This window comes from Urocitellus parryii, chromosome 14 (genome assembly GCF_045843805.1).
Source record: "Urocitellus parryii isolate mUroPar1 chromosome 14, mUroPar1.hap1, whole genome shotgun sequence".
Classification (NCBI taxonomy): Eukaryota; Metazoa; Chordata; class Mammalia; order Rodentia; family Sciuridae; genus Urocitellus; species Urocitellus parryii.
This window is the reverse complement of record NC_135544.1, coordinates 58,505,365-58,522,341: the sequence shown is the minus strand read 5'-3', so window position 1 is coordinate 58,522,341 and position 16,977 is coordinate 58,505,365. Positions and strand designations below refer to the sequence as shown.

At 50.7% G+C, this 16,977-nt stretch overlaps 1 protein-coding gene across 1 annotated transcript in view; it reads left to right on the top strand.

Moving 5' to 3' along the window:
* Window positions 1-674: 674 nt before the first annotated feature.
* The window catches only part of Scara3 (scavenger receptor class A member 3), a 33,788-nt gene continuing 17,485 nt past the window's right edge, over window positions 675-16,977 (top strand). Inside the window, exon 1 of the mRNA XM_026398912.2 lies at window positions 675-867. Coding sequence (XP_026254697.1) covers window positions 861-867 — 7 coding nt within the window. The 5' untranslated portion in view covers window positions 675-860. The remainder of the gene's footprint in view (window positions 868-16,977) is intronic.

Here is a 16,977-nt window from a genome sequence, read left to right as displayed (position 1 = left end):
TAAATGTTTGCTCAATTAATGAAAAATGACACACGAGGAGTGTTTATGACACGGGTCACAGTTCCTTGTTTGAAGTCACCTCTCAAAAGTCATTGCTTACACCAGAGGCCCCACCGCAAAAGAAGTCCCAGAATTTGGAAGCGCTCCTGGTCCAGGTCTCTCTGGAGGAAAACCGAGGCCTGGAGAAGAAGTGGATGTCCAAAGTCACTCAGGTCTGCAGTGGCAGAACGAGGGCGACCTCCACAGACGGCCTGCGGGGGGACTGAGGGGCTCCAAACAGTGCGGGGCAAACCGGAACAGCAGGGGCTGGGGCTGGATCCCAGGAAGCCTTCCTTCTCCCGGCCCCTCCACCCCGAAGATGGGTCAGAAAAACGTGCAGCGCTAAGAAACCCAGGGTCCCCGCTTCAGCCACCAGGCGGTCCCAGTGGTGAAATCAGCTGCGACAGGCAGCCCTCCCTGTGCGCCCCTGTGCAGCCGCGACGGCACAAAGAGCCCCGGCCGCGGCCGTTTTGAAAATACCAAGGAAGTTGATCTGGGCCGGGGCCCAAGAAGTGACGAGCGGGAGGCGGAGGGAGGGAGGGATGCGAGCGCGGCCGGAGGAGGCGGCGGGGCGAGGGGCGGCGGCAGACCTCGCCGGCTCCGGCGGGCAGCGCGGCGGCGGGGCGCGGCGCTAGGCGCCCGGCGGGGCGTCCCCAGGCTGCGACCCCGCGGGACCCTCCCCTCGGCCCGCCGCCTCCGCAGGGCCACGCTGCGCGTAGGGGCGGCGATCGCTGCCCGGGAGGACCCGCCGCTTCCCGCTCGGTCCACCGCAGCTCGAGCGCCTGCCACGGGGCCCTCGCGAGGCCCCCGCACACGGGACCATGAAAGGTAAGCGGAGAGACCCCGCCGACCACCGGAGTCCAGACCCAGGCCAGAACAAAGCGGGGCGCCTTTCCTGCAGGCAGGGCTGAGAGCAGGGTGGTCTCCTCCCTTTCTGGTTACCCCAGGACAGGTAGTGCCGGGTGGGGTGGGGTGGGGTCGGGGGGCAGCACCCAATCCTGAAGAGCAGGGTCAAGTTTTAAGAGGGATCACGCACCCCCCTCCTCCCTCTGAAGCCCTATCCTATTCCTCAAAAACAAATTTAAAGTCCAGAGAAGTTTCCGATCCCTTTAGCCAGTCAACGTAGAAGGCTGTCACCAGCCCAACTTCTAGCACGAAGCTTCCCATCCTGAGTACCCACCCAGAGGCTCCTGCAGCCGCCACCTACCCTTCTGCCCGCTGCCAGGCCGAGGATCCCCACCCCAAGAGGGACACAGCCTTCAGCTGGGCCCTGTTCCAGCCTTCAACACTGTCTGGCCTGAACTGCCCTCTGACCTGGTGCAAAGAAGCTAGGGAAGTCCCACGGGCCAGAACTGAGTCCAGGTAGGGGCCATCCTCGGGGCAGTCCTTGTGGCCAGTGTGGGATAGAAATAAGAACCAGAGGTGTAATCCAGAGGCCTTTCTGGGCTTTTCCGAGGCCCTGGGAAGAGCATGCTGATCTTCAAACTCATTTGGAGGCTGGGAAAGAAGCAGTCTTTGGAGACAGGCTGTAGGGCAGAATTTTTCAGGGGTTTAAGACCCCCTCCAGTGCCTTTCAATAGGAGCCCTTCGATGCTTGGGTTCTAGCAGTGAGAAGCTCGCCATCTCACCCACAAGGACACAAGAGACCCCAGGGCTCTAAACTCTACTTTCCGGTGTTGTGAAGGAAGATATGGGGGTGTGGAGGGAGGCCCAGACCTCACAAGTCTGTTGCAAACAGAGCAGCTATTTGTCTCTTTGATGCAAAAGTCTGAGGGTTCATTTGAAGAAAGCGGTCCACAGACAAGGCTCTGACTGATGCAGCCTCTACATTGTAGGGTGGAGGAAACTAAGGCCTCAACAGGTAGAGCTGGCTTCATGGACGTGTAACCTCCGCAGTCGCACGGGGCTGTGCACTTGGCTTGTTGCTCCGCTCATGCTGCCTTGAAATTCATCATGATTTTCTAACAAGCAACTTCTCACTTTTATTTGCTCTGGTCCTCCCAAAGTCTGTGGCTGGCCCTGTGGAGAAGAGACTTGCTTAAACCTGCCAGCTAGTCAGGGGACCAGAACCCAGGGCTCCTGGCTTCCAGTCCTGAGCACACCCCTGCTTCTCTGCTGTTCCCTTCCATCTGGCCTCTGGCACCTCTGCCTGTGCTTCCTCATGGCCACACCATGTCTTGGACTGTCTGAGATGAGCCAAGCCAGTTGTAATCAACCCCGGGGAGTTCCTTTGGCAGGCAGAGGGGAGCCTCACCCACTGAGCTCCTTGTGGCCACATCTCTGGAGCTCTCCCTTCCCCCGGGAGCAGGCCCTGGGACAGGCGTTAGCAGAAGGGTCCAGGAAGCTCTTAGCCACATCTCACCACATCCTATAGGTCACAGGCTGCCCTGAACCTTGGAGGGTGGTAAGATACTGCCCATTCTCAGAGCGGTTTGGGCTGCACCAACATTCCAGACAAACACTGTAAGAGAAAACAGAGTGCGGGAAGGACAGGCCAGCCCCAAGCCTGTGGAATGGAGGAGAAAAGAGCTGGTGTGGATGAATATCCAGGAAGAGGTTCCTGGGGGTGGCTGCTGCCATGTGTCACCAGATGCCTGGGGCCTCCTTTCTGCTGACAGGGAGGCTGTGACTCCCAGAATGAGGCCCCAGCCCTGCCCTCTGGCCTCCTTGCCCTGCTCTGAACTGGCAGCCTCCGCAGGTGCCACTGAGGCCTTTAAGACAGCTCTTTGGCCATCCTTGGTGATCTGTGGCATCCCAGGGCCCCACGGTACACTGCTGCTTGGGAAGGCCAGGGTGGGCTTCCAGCTCCCCTCCCTCCCTCGCAGCCTCTACCTGAGATGGAAACTCAAGGCACACAGCAAATATTTGGCCTTTGGGGTCTGTGGAGTGTGAAGAACCAGGATTTTTCTCACCCAAGTGGAAAAAGCAAAGTGCCCCTCAGCTGGGCAGTGGCCCCTTCCAGAGAGCCTCTCCCTGGGGGAGGCTGGCTCCACAGGCTGCTCCAGGGCTCCCGCCAATCTGCCAGTTACATCTGTTGGCAAAGACATGGTCCCTTGCTCAAAACAAACATGGTGATGTGGTGTTTCAGGGGGAAAGGGGCGTGGCAGGGACTTACTCAAACAAGAAAACACGCCTGTGGAGCAGCACAGCCCACCGGGGGCTGAGCGCCAAGGCCCACTCTGCCAGCCGGGCTGTCCCTCCCGCGGGCCCCTCTTGCCTGACATCCAGCCAGCCAGGCCTCCCAGGCAGCCACATCTTTTAATGTAAGCTGGCACCTGGCCCCTCTCACACATAACCCTGAGGGATACCCAGCTGCCACCAGCCCCTTGGCGACAAGCTCACCTCGGAGCTTCCCACTGCTTTTCTGAGCCATTAACAGCCACTTGTGGGACCATTTTGCACCCGCCATGACAGGGTCTGGATGGGAAAGCTCTCCCAGACCTCCAGGAAGCAGTCGGGTTTGCCGTGAAGACGCTTGATTAGAGAGTAGGCCACAGACTGTCTTCCCAAGTCCTGTCATGTTCCCCCTCTGGGCCCCTTTCTCCTCTTGGGTGGTCCCCAGGCCCAGGAGCTCTGGGCTCCAGCAGCATTGGGGGAATTAGAAGCAACTCAGTGGAGGATGATGGGAAGCGGGCCTGCTGCGGGCTGGGCCTAGGAGATCTTGTGCTCAGCCTCCTGCCTGCCTCGCCCAGGGCGGAGCCACCCCCTGCTGCTCCAAACTTGAGAGGAATGGGCCCTCCCCACAGAAGCAGAGAGTGGTACTACATAAAAGGGAGAAAGGGGGGTTGCAAAAACAGCAGCCCTAGGTCCTGGGAGAAATCTGCCTCCCAGGTCCTCATTCCTGGACCTCTGGTCACCAGGAGGGACCTGGGTCAGAAGGCAAGGATCTGATGTGGCAAAGTTGAAGAAAACCACCAAGCAGCCTGATTCAGGGCGGGCAGAATCCTTAAATTTCAGATATTAGAGATCAGCTGCAAACTCTCAAACATTCCCCCACAAAAATGGTCACCCTGCCATTTAGTTGGGTAACTTTAATAACAGAAGACTCACATCCCAGAGCTAATTTGTGAAAGAGGAAAAAACACAGGCGTTGGGAGATAGCTTGGCAGTTTCCATGTCAGGCAGCTGTTCTGGGAAGGTGTTAGAATTGGCAGCCAGGCCGGCGTGACAGCCTGTGCCACTCATATGTGCACCACCTGTAGGGGGTGTGTGTGTTTGTGTGTGTTTATGTTGGGAGGACTGAAGCCCTGAGGTCAGCCCAGTCCTGTTACAGACCAGCTTTATCACTGCGACAAAGTCCCTGGACTTCTTGGGCCTTAGTCCCCCTCATCCAAGGAGACTCGGTGACCTCACAGGGCAGTGTCAGTGTGAGTTTCGTCAGCATGGTATCTCTGCCTTTGCCCTGGTAATTGGGGTGATCGTGACATTTGTTCAGTGTAACATCTGAGCCCCCCACTGGGCTGAGGTCCTTAGCAGCAAAAATCATACCATGGTGCCCTCAGGTCCTAACATGGGTTTCAATAAAGATACATGCTCTGTTTAGGGATTATAGATCAACTGCCTGACCCCAGGGTTTGCAAATCTACAGATGTCTAACGGCCAGGAAAGGTACAAAGAGTCCAGACATTGTCCTTTCTCTGAAGGCATTTACCCTTCACTAAGACACTTCATTCAAACAAGACTTTCCATGCTAAGGGTTGTAAGAGGGCTCCGAGGAGCGTGCTGTCGGTTCTCTTCCTGGCTTTCTTCCTTGCTCTGCTTCTCAGTGTCCCTGGCAGCAGACAGACTCCCAGGCTCTTGCTGAGCTCCTTCCCTGCAGTCTCTCCGGTCTCATCCGTTGGACACTGGGGATAGGCTGATGGCACCACACGTACTTCTCTAGCTCACGACCCACATTTCCAGCCGTGTCCTCAACCTCTCCATCTGGAGACCTGCAGACACATTCCTCACCATTCAGATGAGACACCCCTGCCCCACCTGACGCCCAGCTAAGCCCCTGGTTATTCTGGATGCCACCTCACACTTCTTAGTCAGCCAATAGGTACCAAGCAATTGCGTTTGGGGAGGAGGCAGGCCAGCTGGAAGGGAGGCAGGGATGTGGGCAGAGACAGGATGCACACATCTACTAGAGCTGAATAATCAAGGCAGATGGTGCAAAAGAACAAATGAGCGACACGGACAGTGGATTCAACAGGAGGCCCCAGAGAGCAAGTGAGCATTTCCAAAAGGCTTCAGTCCAAGGGTGAGGGAGCCTTGGACCAGGTCAGGCAGGAGAGGCAGGAAGTTGTGTGGGCCAGAGTTGGACATTAGGTCCCCAGGGAGGTGTGTCTAGTGGTGGCCAGTAGAGAGATCTGCCTGGAGTTGAGGTTTGCCAAGAGAAGCTGAGAGCCATAGGTCAGAGTGGCCTCGAGTGCCAACTCAAGGCTTGTAATTGCATCCTGTGGGTGGTGGAAAGCCCTGGAAGGGTGTGTCAGGAGAGGTCTGTTGGCTCATCCCTAGAGACATCGTCTCAAGACTTTAGCCCATGCTGGCAAATCTGCACTGTTAGAGAGGGGGAGGAAGAAAATGTACCTGTGACAGAGCCAAGAGGAGTGGTCAGGGACACAGGCAGAGAAGTAGGACGGCAATGCCATGGAAAGTGAGAGGAGGAAATGTCCACCAGGGGAGCAGCAGAGTTAGCTGGGTCCAGTTAGCTGCTCCGCAGAAAGGCAGCTGCCAAGGGGGAGGGGGCGGGAAGGAGACCTAGGGTCTGAGGGAAGAGGTTTCAGGAACAAAGAAGGAGTGGGCAGAATAGAAAGCAGGCCAGGCAGAAAGGGACTTTTAAGGTGGGGATGGCCTGTGCCCCTTTGAAAGCAGAGGGACAGAAGAGAAGGGGAGAGAGCTGGGGCGTGGGAGGAGGGAAGAGGAAAGGTTCTCCATGTGGGGACACAAGGAAGGGAGAAATGGTACAGAAAACAAGAGGTTTGCATTCCTGACCACATGTAATCTCTGTATGGTAAAAAAAAAAAAAATCAAAAAATTCAGAAAAGGGATCTTTCCATGTGCATTTACACGTGGACTCCCCCCATATACATAGGAAGGATAATGCCATCCATCTTATTCTGTCATATGAACTTTAAAAATTAGCCGGGCACAGTGGAGCATGCCTGTAATCCCAGTGGCTCGGACGGAAGCTATGATTGCAAGTTCAAAGCCAACCTTAGCCACAATGAGGCACTAAGCAATTCAGTGAGACCCTGTCTCTAAATAAAATACAAAATAGGGCTGGAGATGTGGCTCAATGGTCGAGTGCCCCTGAGTTCAATCCCCAGTACCAAAAATAAATAGATAACATAAACAGAAAGGGCCAGAGGTGTAGCTTAGTGGCAAAGCCAGTGCTTAACATGTCCAACCCCCCCTTTTCCTTTCCTACTATCAAAATATGTTTTTTAAAAATCAGTAAGATGCCAGGTGCAGTGGGGCACACCTGTAATTCCATCAACTCTGGGGTTGAGGCCAGGAAGATCTCAAGTTCAAGGCCAGCCTCCTCAACTTAGTGAGACCCTGTCTCAAAATAAAACGTAGAAAGGGCAGGGATGTAGCTCAGTGGTAAAGCACTTCTGGGTTCAATTACCCAGTACCAAAAAATCCAAAAAAAAAGCACATAAATATCTTTTCCAGGCAATAAACATAGATTCATCTGTAGATCATTGAATAACGCTCTGTAGTGCAGCTCTAACTGCCTGCGGAGAAGCACTGGGGCCGTTCACATTCCTCGGGTTTATCACAGCAAGTATGGATCTTCTCCACACACTTCTTGCCTTTTCCTCCTCTTCTAATTACTCTCTTAAGAAAAGCTCCTAAAGAGGGTTGCTGAGCCAGAGGGCAGCTATTTGAGCTACTGAGACCCAAACCAGAGAGGTGTCTTTCCCTCCCTATGCTGGGTGTGGGAGGTAGGCATCTGGAGGCAGCTGGGGAAAGGTAAAGGGTTGGGACCTAATGGTCTTCATCTTTTTGGAACTGAAGGAGGTGAGCCCATCTTTGGAGAATGACGTGGACAGAGAGGAGAAGGAACAGAGGAGTTGGAAGGCTGAGCTGCGGCCAGCATAGGGGTTCCAGGTCACGGAGGCTCGAGTTCCAACATAAATGTTGCCTCCAAGCAAGTTGATGGCAGGAAACAGGATGAAGAAATCATCCAGTCCAGTGATGCCATTTTCTAGAATGGTGTTCTCCAAAGGAGGCATATCTCTGAATAACAGTCCCATAGAATTAACAGGTATATATGTGTGTGTGCATGTTCTATACATACATACATCTATGTGCCCATATATAATATGTATGAATATTGTGTATAATATGCACATATATTATATATAATGTGCATGTATATTATATATAATATGTATAATATACAACATATAACATTATATATATAAAATATACACACACATATATAAATATATATTTTTAAGATGGGCAGGAAGTGCTGTGGTTAAATAAGTCTGAGAAATATTGGACTGAGATAGATTTAAATAGGCTTTTTTTTTTTTTTGGCAGAACTTTTCAAAACATTTGCTATGCTCATGTGACTCTCTGATGGTGATACAGTGCACAGCATTTTTCCAACTTCCTTGGCCAAAGAACCCCTTTATCACAAAGAATATTTTGGAATTACTCTTCCATAGGATATGTTTTGAAAAATGCATTTCTTTGAAGCTGGAATTTGTCCTGAGTGATGGGGATTGGCATATGACCATAATGACAGTTCAGTAGGATAGAAAAACAACCCTAATAAAAGCCACACAATCCTTTTTTTTTTTTTGGTCTGAGGAATTGAAGCCAGGGGTGCTTAACACTGAGCCACATCCCTGGCCCTTTTTTATTTTGAGACAGGGTCTTGGTAAGTTGCTTAGGGTCTCCCTAGGTTGCTGAGGCTGATTTTGAACTTGTAATCCTCCTGCCTCAGCCTCCCCAAACTTCTGGGATTAGAGGTGTGCACCACTGTGCTCTGTATAATCCTTGATCAAGCATTCACTGTGTGCCAGCTGCTCTTCATTCAGCATCTTACTGAATTTTCACAGCTGCTCAGGAAAATGGAGGGTACTCCCACTGCCTTAGACCCAAGGAACAGGAAGCTCAGAAAGGGGACACTGAGTGCCACAGGACACACAGTGTGGACCTCAAATGGTGAAAAATAGCATATGGGATTTTAAGTACCAAAGGGGATGACAGGGAGCAGGCGAATTGGGGACTTCCAGCCTCTCATCTCACTGAATTTGTGGTTCCAGGAAGTGGAGAAGGGGCTGTCCCCACCCTGGGGACCAGTGTGGATGTCATGGAGTGACTCCTGAATGAGTGAAAAGCCCAGTTCTCTTCTCCAGAAGAGAACTGGGCTTTTCACTGGAGGGGTTACTTAGAAATGGGGGTGGGCATTTGGGGTTGTCATGGAGACCAGGATATGAAATGCCTGCAGAGGAGATAAATTCCATCTGATGAAAAATTGTGCAACCCAAATTGCAGCAGCGTCCCAGTGAGAAAAACCAAGGGCAAGAGAGGGAGAGCAGTCATCGTGGATGAGGAGGGTGTCGGATAAAGGGGGGACTTACCCCCAAGCTCTGTGATGGCCAAAACCACAGTGGAAGGCAGCAGAGGAAGCATTCAGACGCAGGTGACAGGGACTGGAAGAGGAGCCACCTGCCCCAGGGTAGCAGATGTGAGTTCAGGAACAGAGGAGCTTAAGGGTGGGGACCAACAGGGAGGTGAGCGGGAGGAAAGAGATGGCAGGACCACGGAGGCCGAGGAGGACCAGGCGCTGAGCACTGGAAAATGAAGGAGAGGCCCAGCTTGTTTGAAGCTGAGAGGGGCTGAGGATTCCCATGGGAACACAGATCACCCGCAAAGGAAACCTGGAAGGAGGCGGTGGCGAAGGGTACTAATGAAAACCACTCTGCAGCCTTAATTGCAGCCTTCTCCAGCCTTAAACTACAGCTGTGCTGCAACTTTAAAGATAGCATGGGCTCTCCAGAAGACTCTGAAAGCCTTATTTTTCCTGACCCAGTTGGCTGTTTTGAAAACCCACTCTGAACTCTGCTGAAGATAATCATCAAAATAGGGCCGTGGAAGTGCCCAAAGAAAGGCCTTTTATTCAATTCCTCGAACCACCACCCACCCTCGCCGGCTCAGATGGAAGAATGCAGTTGCAGAAAGGCGGAAGAGTGGATCCACTGCGCCTTTTTTGGCCAGCCAGAAGAAAGCCAGCTTGAGCAGCCACAGTGAGCCATTGGTGAGCAGGTCCGGGGTTTCCATCCCAGAGGTGGTGAGGCAAGATCAGCCCCCAGAGGTGTGCCAAGACGGGCACCTCCAAGCCAACCTTCTACGTGGCTCTGTGGGAAGAAAGGCTCAAACACAAGGCCTCCCTCCTCTGGGGCCGTCCTTCCCAGGTTTGGGTAGGAGATTACCGCAAATGCACCACCGGGACAGAGGCCCTCCAGAGCTCCTGTGGTCCCCCACTGCATCGGTCTGCTCGTGCATCCCTGGCCTTCAAGGGCAGTCTGATGTTCCCCCCGGCCTGCTGCCTGTGATTTGGGCACAATGGCCACGGGAAGCGTGGAGGCTGGCTGTGCCTTCACTAGATAATCCATGAGGTTGGCTTCTTTATGACAGGGACTGGGACCTTCCTTTGTCACAGTCTGGGTCCTTGAGGCCTCGGACAAGGGAGGCAGCTACTGAGTCAATGAGCAAGGTCATCTCAAAGCTGTGCTCTGGGAGGGCGTTTAGGTGTTTGCTTTTTTATGGTTCCCAGAGCAGCCCTGATGGGTCCCCCACATCAAGAAACAGCTTTTCCGGGGGCTGGGGTTGTAGCTCAGTTGTAGAGCACTTGCCTCGCACGCATGAGGCCCTGGGTTTGATCCTCAGCACCACCTAATAAATAAATAAACAATTAAAAAAAGAAAAAGAAAGAAACCGATTTTCTTCTGCAGTGTCCTCTTCTAAGTCCATCTCCTCTTGTCCTTGATCTTGAAGTCAACAGAATAAGAGGAAGGAAAAGAGAAAAACTGTGCACCTGCCACAGAAGCCATTTCTGCCTTCTAGAAACCTAGAGGACTCCGAGGCCTGTCCTCACACGTGCTTCCCCAGCCACCTGGAGGTGTTATGCAAGGCACTCCTCAGCTTCCAGCTGGTGGCAGGTTTAATTTCAAGGGTGTTTCTGCAAGACACAAATGAGGACCACAGCCTTATTGCAGCTGGCCATGGAAGTGCAGGCAGCATCTGAAGACAGTTAGCTGCAGCAGGGAGAATAACCCCTCCCACCCACACAGCCCAGAGCCCTTTTAATTTTAAGGGAACAACGTCATAGCCCTTATTCTCAGGCTGTGAAGTGGGGGGGAAGCAGGGCCGCATCTTACTGTCCCTGCTCTCCCCCACCAGTTCCTTCTGGGCAGCTCAAGCCTCAGGCCTCTGTGTGCTAATTTTGTCTCCGCTGCCTGAAGCCTTTACAAACTCGGGGCATAAACTCCCTAGCCACAGAGAGATCTAATAATAAACCAGATTTAAACCAGATTTGAAGTTATTAATCTTCTTTTTCATAAAAATAAGCTCATGATTAAAGCAGCAGAGGGTAAGAATTAACTCAGGACACAGGCCCTTGAAGGTCATCCATCAGGCCCTCTGCTGAATGCCCGCTGCGGTGTCAGGAGAGGAGGGAGCTTTCCCGAATGAAAGAGGTGACAAGTTGCTGGGACCTCCCCGAGCAGGTCTCTGCAGACACTTTACACATATCTGGATCTTGCTCCAGATCCTGGACATCTGGGAACCACTGACTGGCTGGCGGGTCACTTAACCTTAGCCTCTGTAACACAGTAGAAGTGACTCTGTGACGTGAGTTCCCTTCCCACTCCCCTGCCTGTGGCTTGCTAATTCCGAAGACACTTCTGAAAGCTGGTGCCCCCAACCCTACGATGGCCCAGAAGGCTGCAGGGGAAGAGCATGGGAATGGGAGGAGGGTCTTCTCCCACCTCTGTCCACCCTGCTTGGTCCGCCCTGGCTGATCATCCTCTAATCAATCACACCTCCGTCTTCTGCCAGGCTTTTCTCGTTCTTCGTGTTTGTGTGTGCATCTGTTCTCCGGGCAGAACAATCTCCGTATAATGTGACTTCCACGAGCCTGTGCTGGCGAAGGCTGGGCCCGTGACTGTCTCACGCATGCTTTGGATTTTGTTCTCATTAAAGTAAACGAGGCCAGAGTGGCGGTTGCGGCCATGTTCCGGACATGGGTGTCTCAGGAGTCCCTGAGCCTGGGGCTCCGTCCTGGAGAAAGGAAATCCAGGGATTAGGAAGAGGGGACGCCATCCTTAGGGACTAGGGAGAGCTGTGAGTTATGGAGCTAGATGTCAGCACGGGGAAGATGGCCAAACACTCCTGAGCTCCCTGTCTAGTGAGTTCTGGGCTGGCAGCCGTCACTTCCCTTCCCAGGGGCCACTCCTCACCGTACCGGAAAGCGGTCATTACTGATTCCCACTTGCTAGGGACAGCCAATAGGAGGGGCTCTCACTGAGAAAGCAAGGTTAAGACCAAGCTATGCTGGGGGAGGAAGTGTCTGCTGAAGGCTGGTGTCAGCCTCGCTTGATTTAAGTCATCCCAGATTCCTGCAAAGGCAGTAAACAGCAAAGTGATGACATTGGCCTTGGAGCCAGAACAGGGAGGAGGCCCAGTCACGAGGGAGGGCAAAGGAGCACCACCAAGGGGTGGGGAGGAATGAGGGGCAGGGGCTGGACATCCTCTCTGATCCCAGGAATGGCAGGAATCCCTCCCTGAGGGGACCCAGGCAGGGCTTCTGCGAGCCCAAAGAGGCCCCTGTGATCTGGGTGAGGTTCAGGTCAGAGGAGCACAGAAGACACTCGGGAATTCCAGCCCTCTGGTGTACAGGGAAGACATCAGAACCTTGTGACTGTCCAGGGAGCTGTCCCTATAAACTGTTGGCAGATTGATGATGAAATGGCACCTTGAGTCACAGAGCAGGGCTGTAAGGTTGATTTTGCAGGATAATTATGAGATTGGTCGTATCCCACCCATCACTCTTCTTGTCCCTCCTTCCTCCTCCCACTTTACAACCCTCTCCAAAGCACTCATCTATACACCCAGATTCACACACGTACACCATTGTGCCATTGGCAAGAAGCACCTGGAATCCAATATTGTAGAGAGGGGAGCCAGGAACCAGAAAGTTTTGCCACTAGTGGCTCAGTGATGTAAGCCGGCCAGAAAAGACCTGATCTCTCTCCATCTGTATCTCTGTCCCCCTCTCAACTCAGTTTCCTAACCTGTCAAGCTGGGAGACTAATTTCTCACTCCATCTTTCTCACAGGCCAGTCGAAGGGATCCATTGGGGCAATGGAGTTCCCAAGTCCTAAGCCCTGGTCTCAAGTCTTACTCAATTCAGAATATCTGGGGATGGGTTCCTGATCTGTTCTCTTGAGCAATGCCCAAATGAGTCAAGGTGCAGCATAGAACCCCTAGCAGAAAGCACAATACAAAACCATTCATAGCTTCATTTGAAATTGTGTTTGTGAGCCCTTTGGTGTGCCAGTCACTGTGTCGGGGGCTTTGGATAAAGCAGGGAAGATGGAATCAATCTCTGTTCTAGGAACTTAAGTCCTGGGCGAGAGAGCCTCTATCAAAGGAAAACACAGAGCATGAGAAGCACATGCAACACAGATTTACTCGACTCTGGGAGCTCAAGGAAGGCTTTGCTGCAGAACTTAAGTCTCTCAACTTCCCTGCTCATCTGTTCAGGGCTGCCTTTGCTCAACAAGTCTTCTTGGGGACTCTGCATCTTAGCTTCTGGTTGGTCACAGTGGTCACCATGCAGTCCTTGGGAAATGAGGTCACAGGTTCCAAAGGGTTTTAGGATGAAACTCAAGACGGCTCTGTGTGCTGCGACTTGTGCCTGTCACTCCTCCTTTCTGACCTCAGTTGCAGAAGCAAGACTTCTTAGCATTTTGCAGAGCCTTTGTGCCTTACCTCGGTGGTTCGAGTTCGGTGGGAAGATGCCCGAACTCAAGTCTTGTCTTTGCCACTTGTGTTCTGTGTGCTGTTGAGCAGTTTCCTTCACTTCTTTGAACCTCAAGGTTTTTTTGTCCGTAAAAGTGATACTTTGGACTGTAAAATTTATGGGGTTGTAGTGAAGACTGCCCTGGGGCAGGAACCAGCACTCCATCCCATTTAAAAAAGGAAAACAGAGAAAAGCAAGCTTGGAGCTTCTGCTTCTAGCGCCATCAACCTAGACATAATTCTCAGGCTATACAGACACACTACTCGATGCAGAGCTAAAGTTGAGAGAAAATAGCACGGAGCTGTGAGGATCAGGAGGAAGAAAAAGAGGAAAAAAATTAAATTAGGGGCTGAAACAGGACGGGAAAATAAGCACAGAGGCTGGGCATCAGGACAGAGAGAGCACAGCCTTGGGTGCATGAGAAGACAGGGAAGAGAGGAGAGGTGACCGTGAGAGGCAGGAGGCCCGGGCAGCTGGACTGAAGTCTGGTTTCATAATCCTGGACCCTGGAAGGTCCTCCTCCCAGGCTGTCCCACTCTCACCCTGGATCAGTCCCCGTCCCTTCTGATTGATCACAACATATACTGACTCATCAGTGCCAGGCCTTACCTGTTGGTGAAGATTTTTACTCACCCCAGCTCGTCTGTTCTCTGAAAAACTCGGGGAGGAGAGAAACAAGAGGCTAGGGGGAAACATCCATCTTCCAGATGGCCATCGGGAAACTGGCGTCTCCAGAGTCTCCAGGCAGAGTCCAAAGTCTCGCTAATAATTGTGTGGTAGGTGTGTGTGCATGTGTGTGTGTGCACAAACATGCACACATGCTGGGGACGGAACCCAGGGCCTCACACGTGTTAAGCACACACTTCTACCACTAAGCTACATACCCCCAGCCCTTTGCTAAGAATTTTGAAATGCACAAGATAAAATAGGGAGATCCTTTGAATGAAACTCATACTTTTTATGATAAAGTTTATTGGGAGGGTCTAGCAGATCTGTACATATTCATATGCTGTGTGGGTAAAAATAAAATTTATATACCCCCATAGTAACTTGTTAATTAAACAGAACATCAAGAAGTCCTTATGATCTAATCCAGTAAATTTACTTTTAGGAAATTGTCTTAAGAAGATCATGTGTTCATGACATTTCATGTATCAGGATTTTTCACAGTGATACACATTGCAGTCTTCTTAATGCACACACATATACATACTTAATTTTTTCTAAAGCATTTGAATATAACCTACATATATTACAGTCATTTATCTCTAAGAATAGGAATATAATCAGAGAAGAGTTAAGAATTTCATGAATTTATACTCCATCTGATCTGCTATTCATATTCCAGTTTAGTCAGTTTGCTGATATCCTCTCTATGTCCCACACACAGGATCCAGTCCGTTCTGTGACCAAGTATTGCATTTTGCTATCATGACTCTTTCACCTTTAACTGTCTTCAAGGACTGATTGTTCAGATTGGCTGACTTTTGTTTTTAATAGGATGATCCTCATTTTGTGTTTTTCTCCTGTTTCCTTTTGCATCTTGGTGGGTAAAATACATAGGTGATGGAGGCTCTCCCAATGCCTACCTGTCCCTCCTAGGTGATATTACTGACGATCACCTAGTCAACGTGCTTCCTGATTTCTCCAGTATTTAAGTACTGAGTTCTCCACTTCCTTGCAACAAATAAGGTCCCAGTGTGGAGACACTTCAAGGCCTCACACATAACCTGCTCCTCGGGAAAATGGTCCCTCGGGAGCACTCACCGCTGGTTCTTGCCTGATCCAGTGTCTACCATGATTGCAAATGCTAATTTCCCAACTCCGGCACCACTGTAGGAAGGAGCCTTCCCTTCTCCCTTGCTGCTTATATATCCATCGTTGTGAGTTCACAAATCCCTACTTTTTTTAATGACATGTAATCTTATCATTATACCTAATTATTTTAGTACACAAATTGTCCCAGTTTGGGTCAGTGGGAACATCTTTAAGCTGATTTTTGTATTTCTTGTGACCTTCCATCTTTTCTTTTCCTTACATTTGTAAGCACTTTTTAGAATAACAGAATGGTCCGTGTTCATCTTACCCGGACCCCTACCCTGGACCAGCCATTTCTCCAAGGAGCCCTGGCTCTTTTTGGTGGGAAGTGGTCCTGGAGATCAAGACCTGGCTCACAAAGGATGCCCATTGCTGTCGTAGCACCTGCTTCCTAGACCTTTCCACAGGCAAAGCTGTACCTATACACATGCCTGCAAATGTAGATACATATGAGCACGTAATTATGAAGATTTTAGAAATTTGAAGTTCATATTGATAGCTTCCATTCAGTCTGTTCTTGAGGGGCTCTTTCTTGCCTCTCCTACTCCATATTCAAGTGTCCCTTTACCCAAGCAAGAGCCCTGGGTCCAAGCTACACCAGCACATTGGCTCACTCACTCAACCCCATTCTAATTTAAAATAAGTTCAGAATTGCTCCAGCCATGCTACAACAAGAAGCAAACCTGCATAAGAAGGTCAAGGTTCATTTGTATTTTCCCACTCATACCAACCCCATCCCAAGGTGACCCATGTGGACTATGTCACAAGTTACTTAAGGATGGTTCTTTCCTTCTTTCATTGTCCTCCTGCAAATACAATGAGGCTCATTTGTTTCCGTTTTCCAGTTTTAATATATATATATATTCCTTCATACCTTCCCTTTTTCACTTAGTATCTCCTGGAAATTATTTCACACCAGTTAGTAGCCATTTCCCTATTTGTTTCTATCGCTACACAGAGCTCGCTTCTGTGAATACACACCACAGCTCATTAACCAGTCTCCTTCTGTTGGACGTAGACAGTTCCTGTGTTAGGAATTACAAATAACAGTGCAATGAATAACAGTCACGTGCAGTCCACAATGTCAGAGGTATATATTCTGGATAAATTCATAGACGTGTGATTGCTGAGCTGGAGAGTAAAAGCATATGTCAGATCCCCTCCGTAAATTGTGGACCATTTTGTGTCCCCACCCCAACTTCCCACCGCCTGGCCAGCAGAGTGTATTGTCAGGCCTCTGCATTTTTGCCAGTCTGATGGGTGAGATACGTCATCACAGTGTGGTTTTAAATCACATTCATCTTGTTAGTAAAGTGGAACATCTTTTCATTTGTTCAAGGCTCATCTTATACATTTTTCATAAATCGTGCCGGTCTGTGACCCATTTTTCTATAGGATGTTTGGTCCTTTATTTCCTTAATTGTTTTTGCTCTTTGTGAATCTGGCATAGCCGCTCTTGTCTGTGATACATGTTGGGAACTTGACTTTTGATCCTGCCCATGGTGTTTGGTTTTTGTTTTTGTTTTGTTTTGTTTGCCTTGCAAAGGTGGCTTGGTTTTACTGTCATGTTTGCCTCTGGATTTGGAGGCAGTTTTAAAATCCCCTTTCTGGACTTTTCTGGAACAATCTAGATTTCATCCCCAGCTTTCCTCCCTGCTTTCCAGAACAAAATCCCCAGTCAGCTTGGAGGAAGCCCTTGCTCATTTTGCAACATTCCCTCAGGGATTTGGCTTATTCTGCCTTATTTTAGGCATCTTCATTCCTGTTGCTCATTAAAAAAAAACAAAAAAAAAAACAGATCTTACTTAGGGGGTCTGGGGGGTCTGGGAAACAAGCGCAGCCTCCTGAATGAGGGGACACATCATTTAGGTCTTATTTAAGGACTGCACACTCCAAGGGAGGAAGCACTGAATTGGCCTCCAGACAGGGGGTCTTCTTCCCCTGATCCCTTGGCACCCCCGGTCCTGGATGAGGCATGTGAGGCAGGGGGTGGTGCCCGTCCTGTGTCCTCCCACCTCCTGCCTCCTCCTCTCCTTGGCTTGCCTGGGATGAATGCCTTCGTGGTGGAGACCACGTTCAGCCTTGTCCCT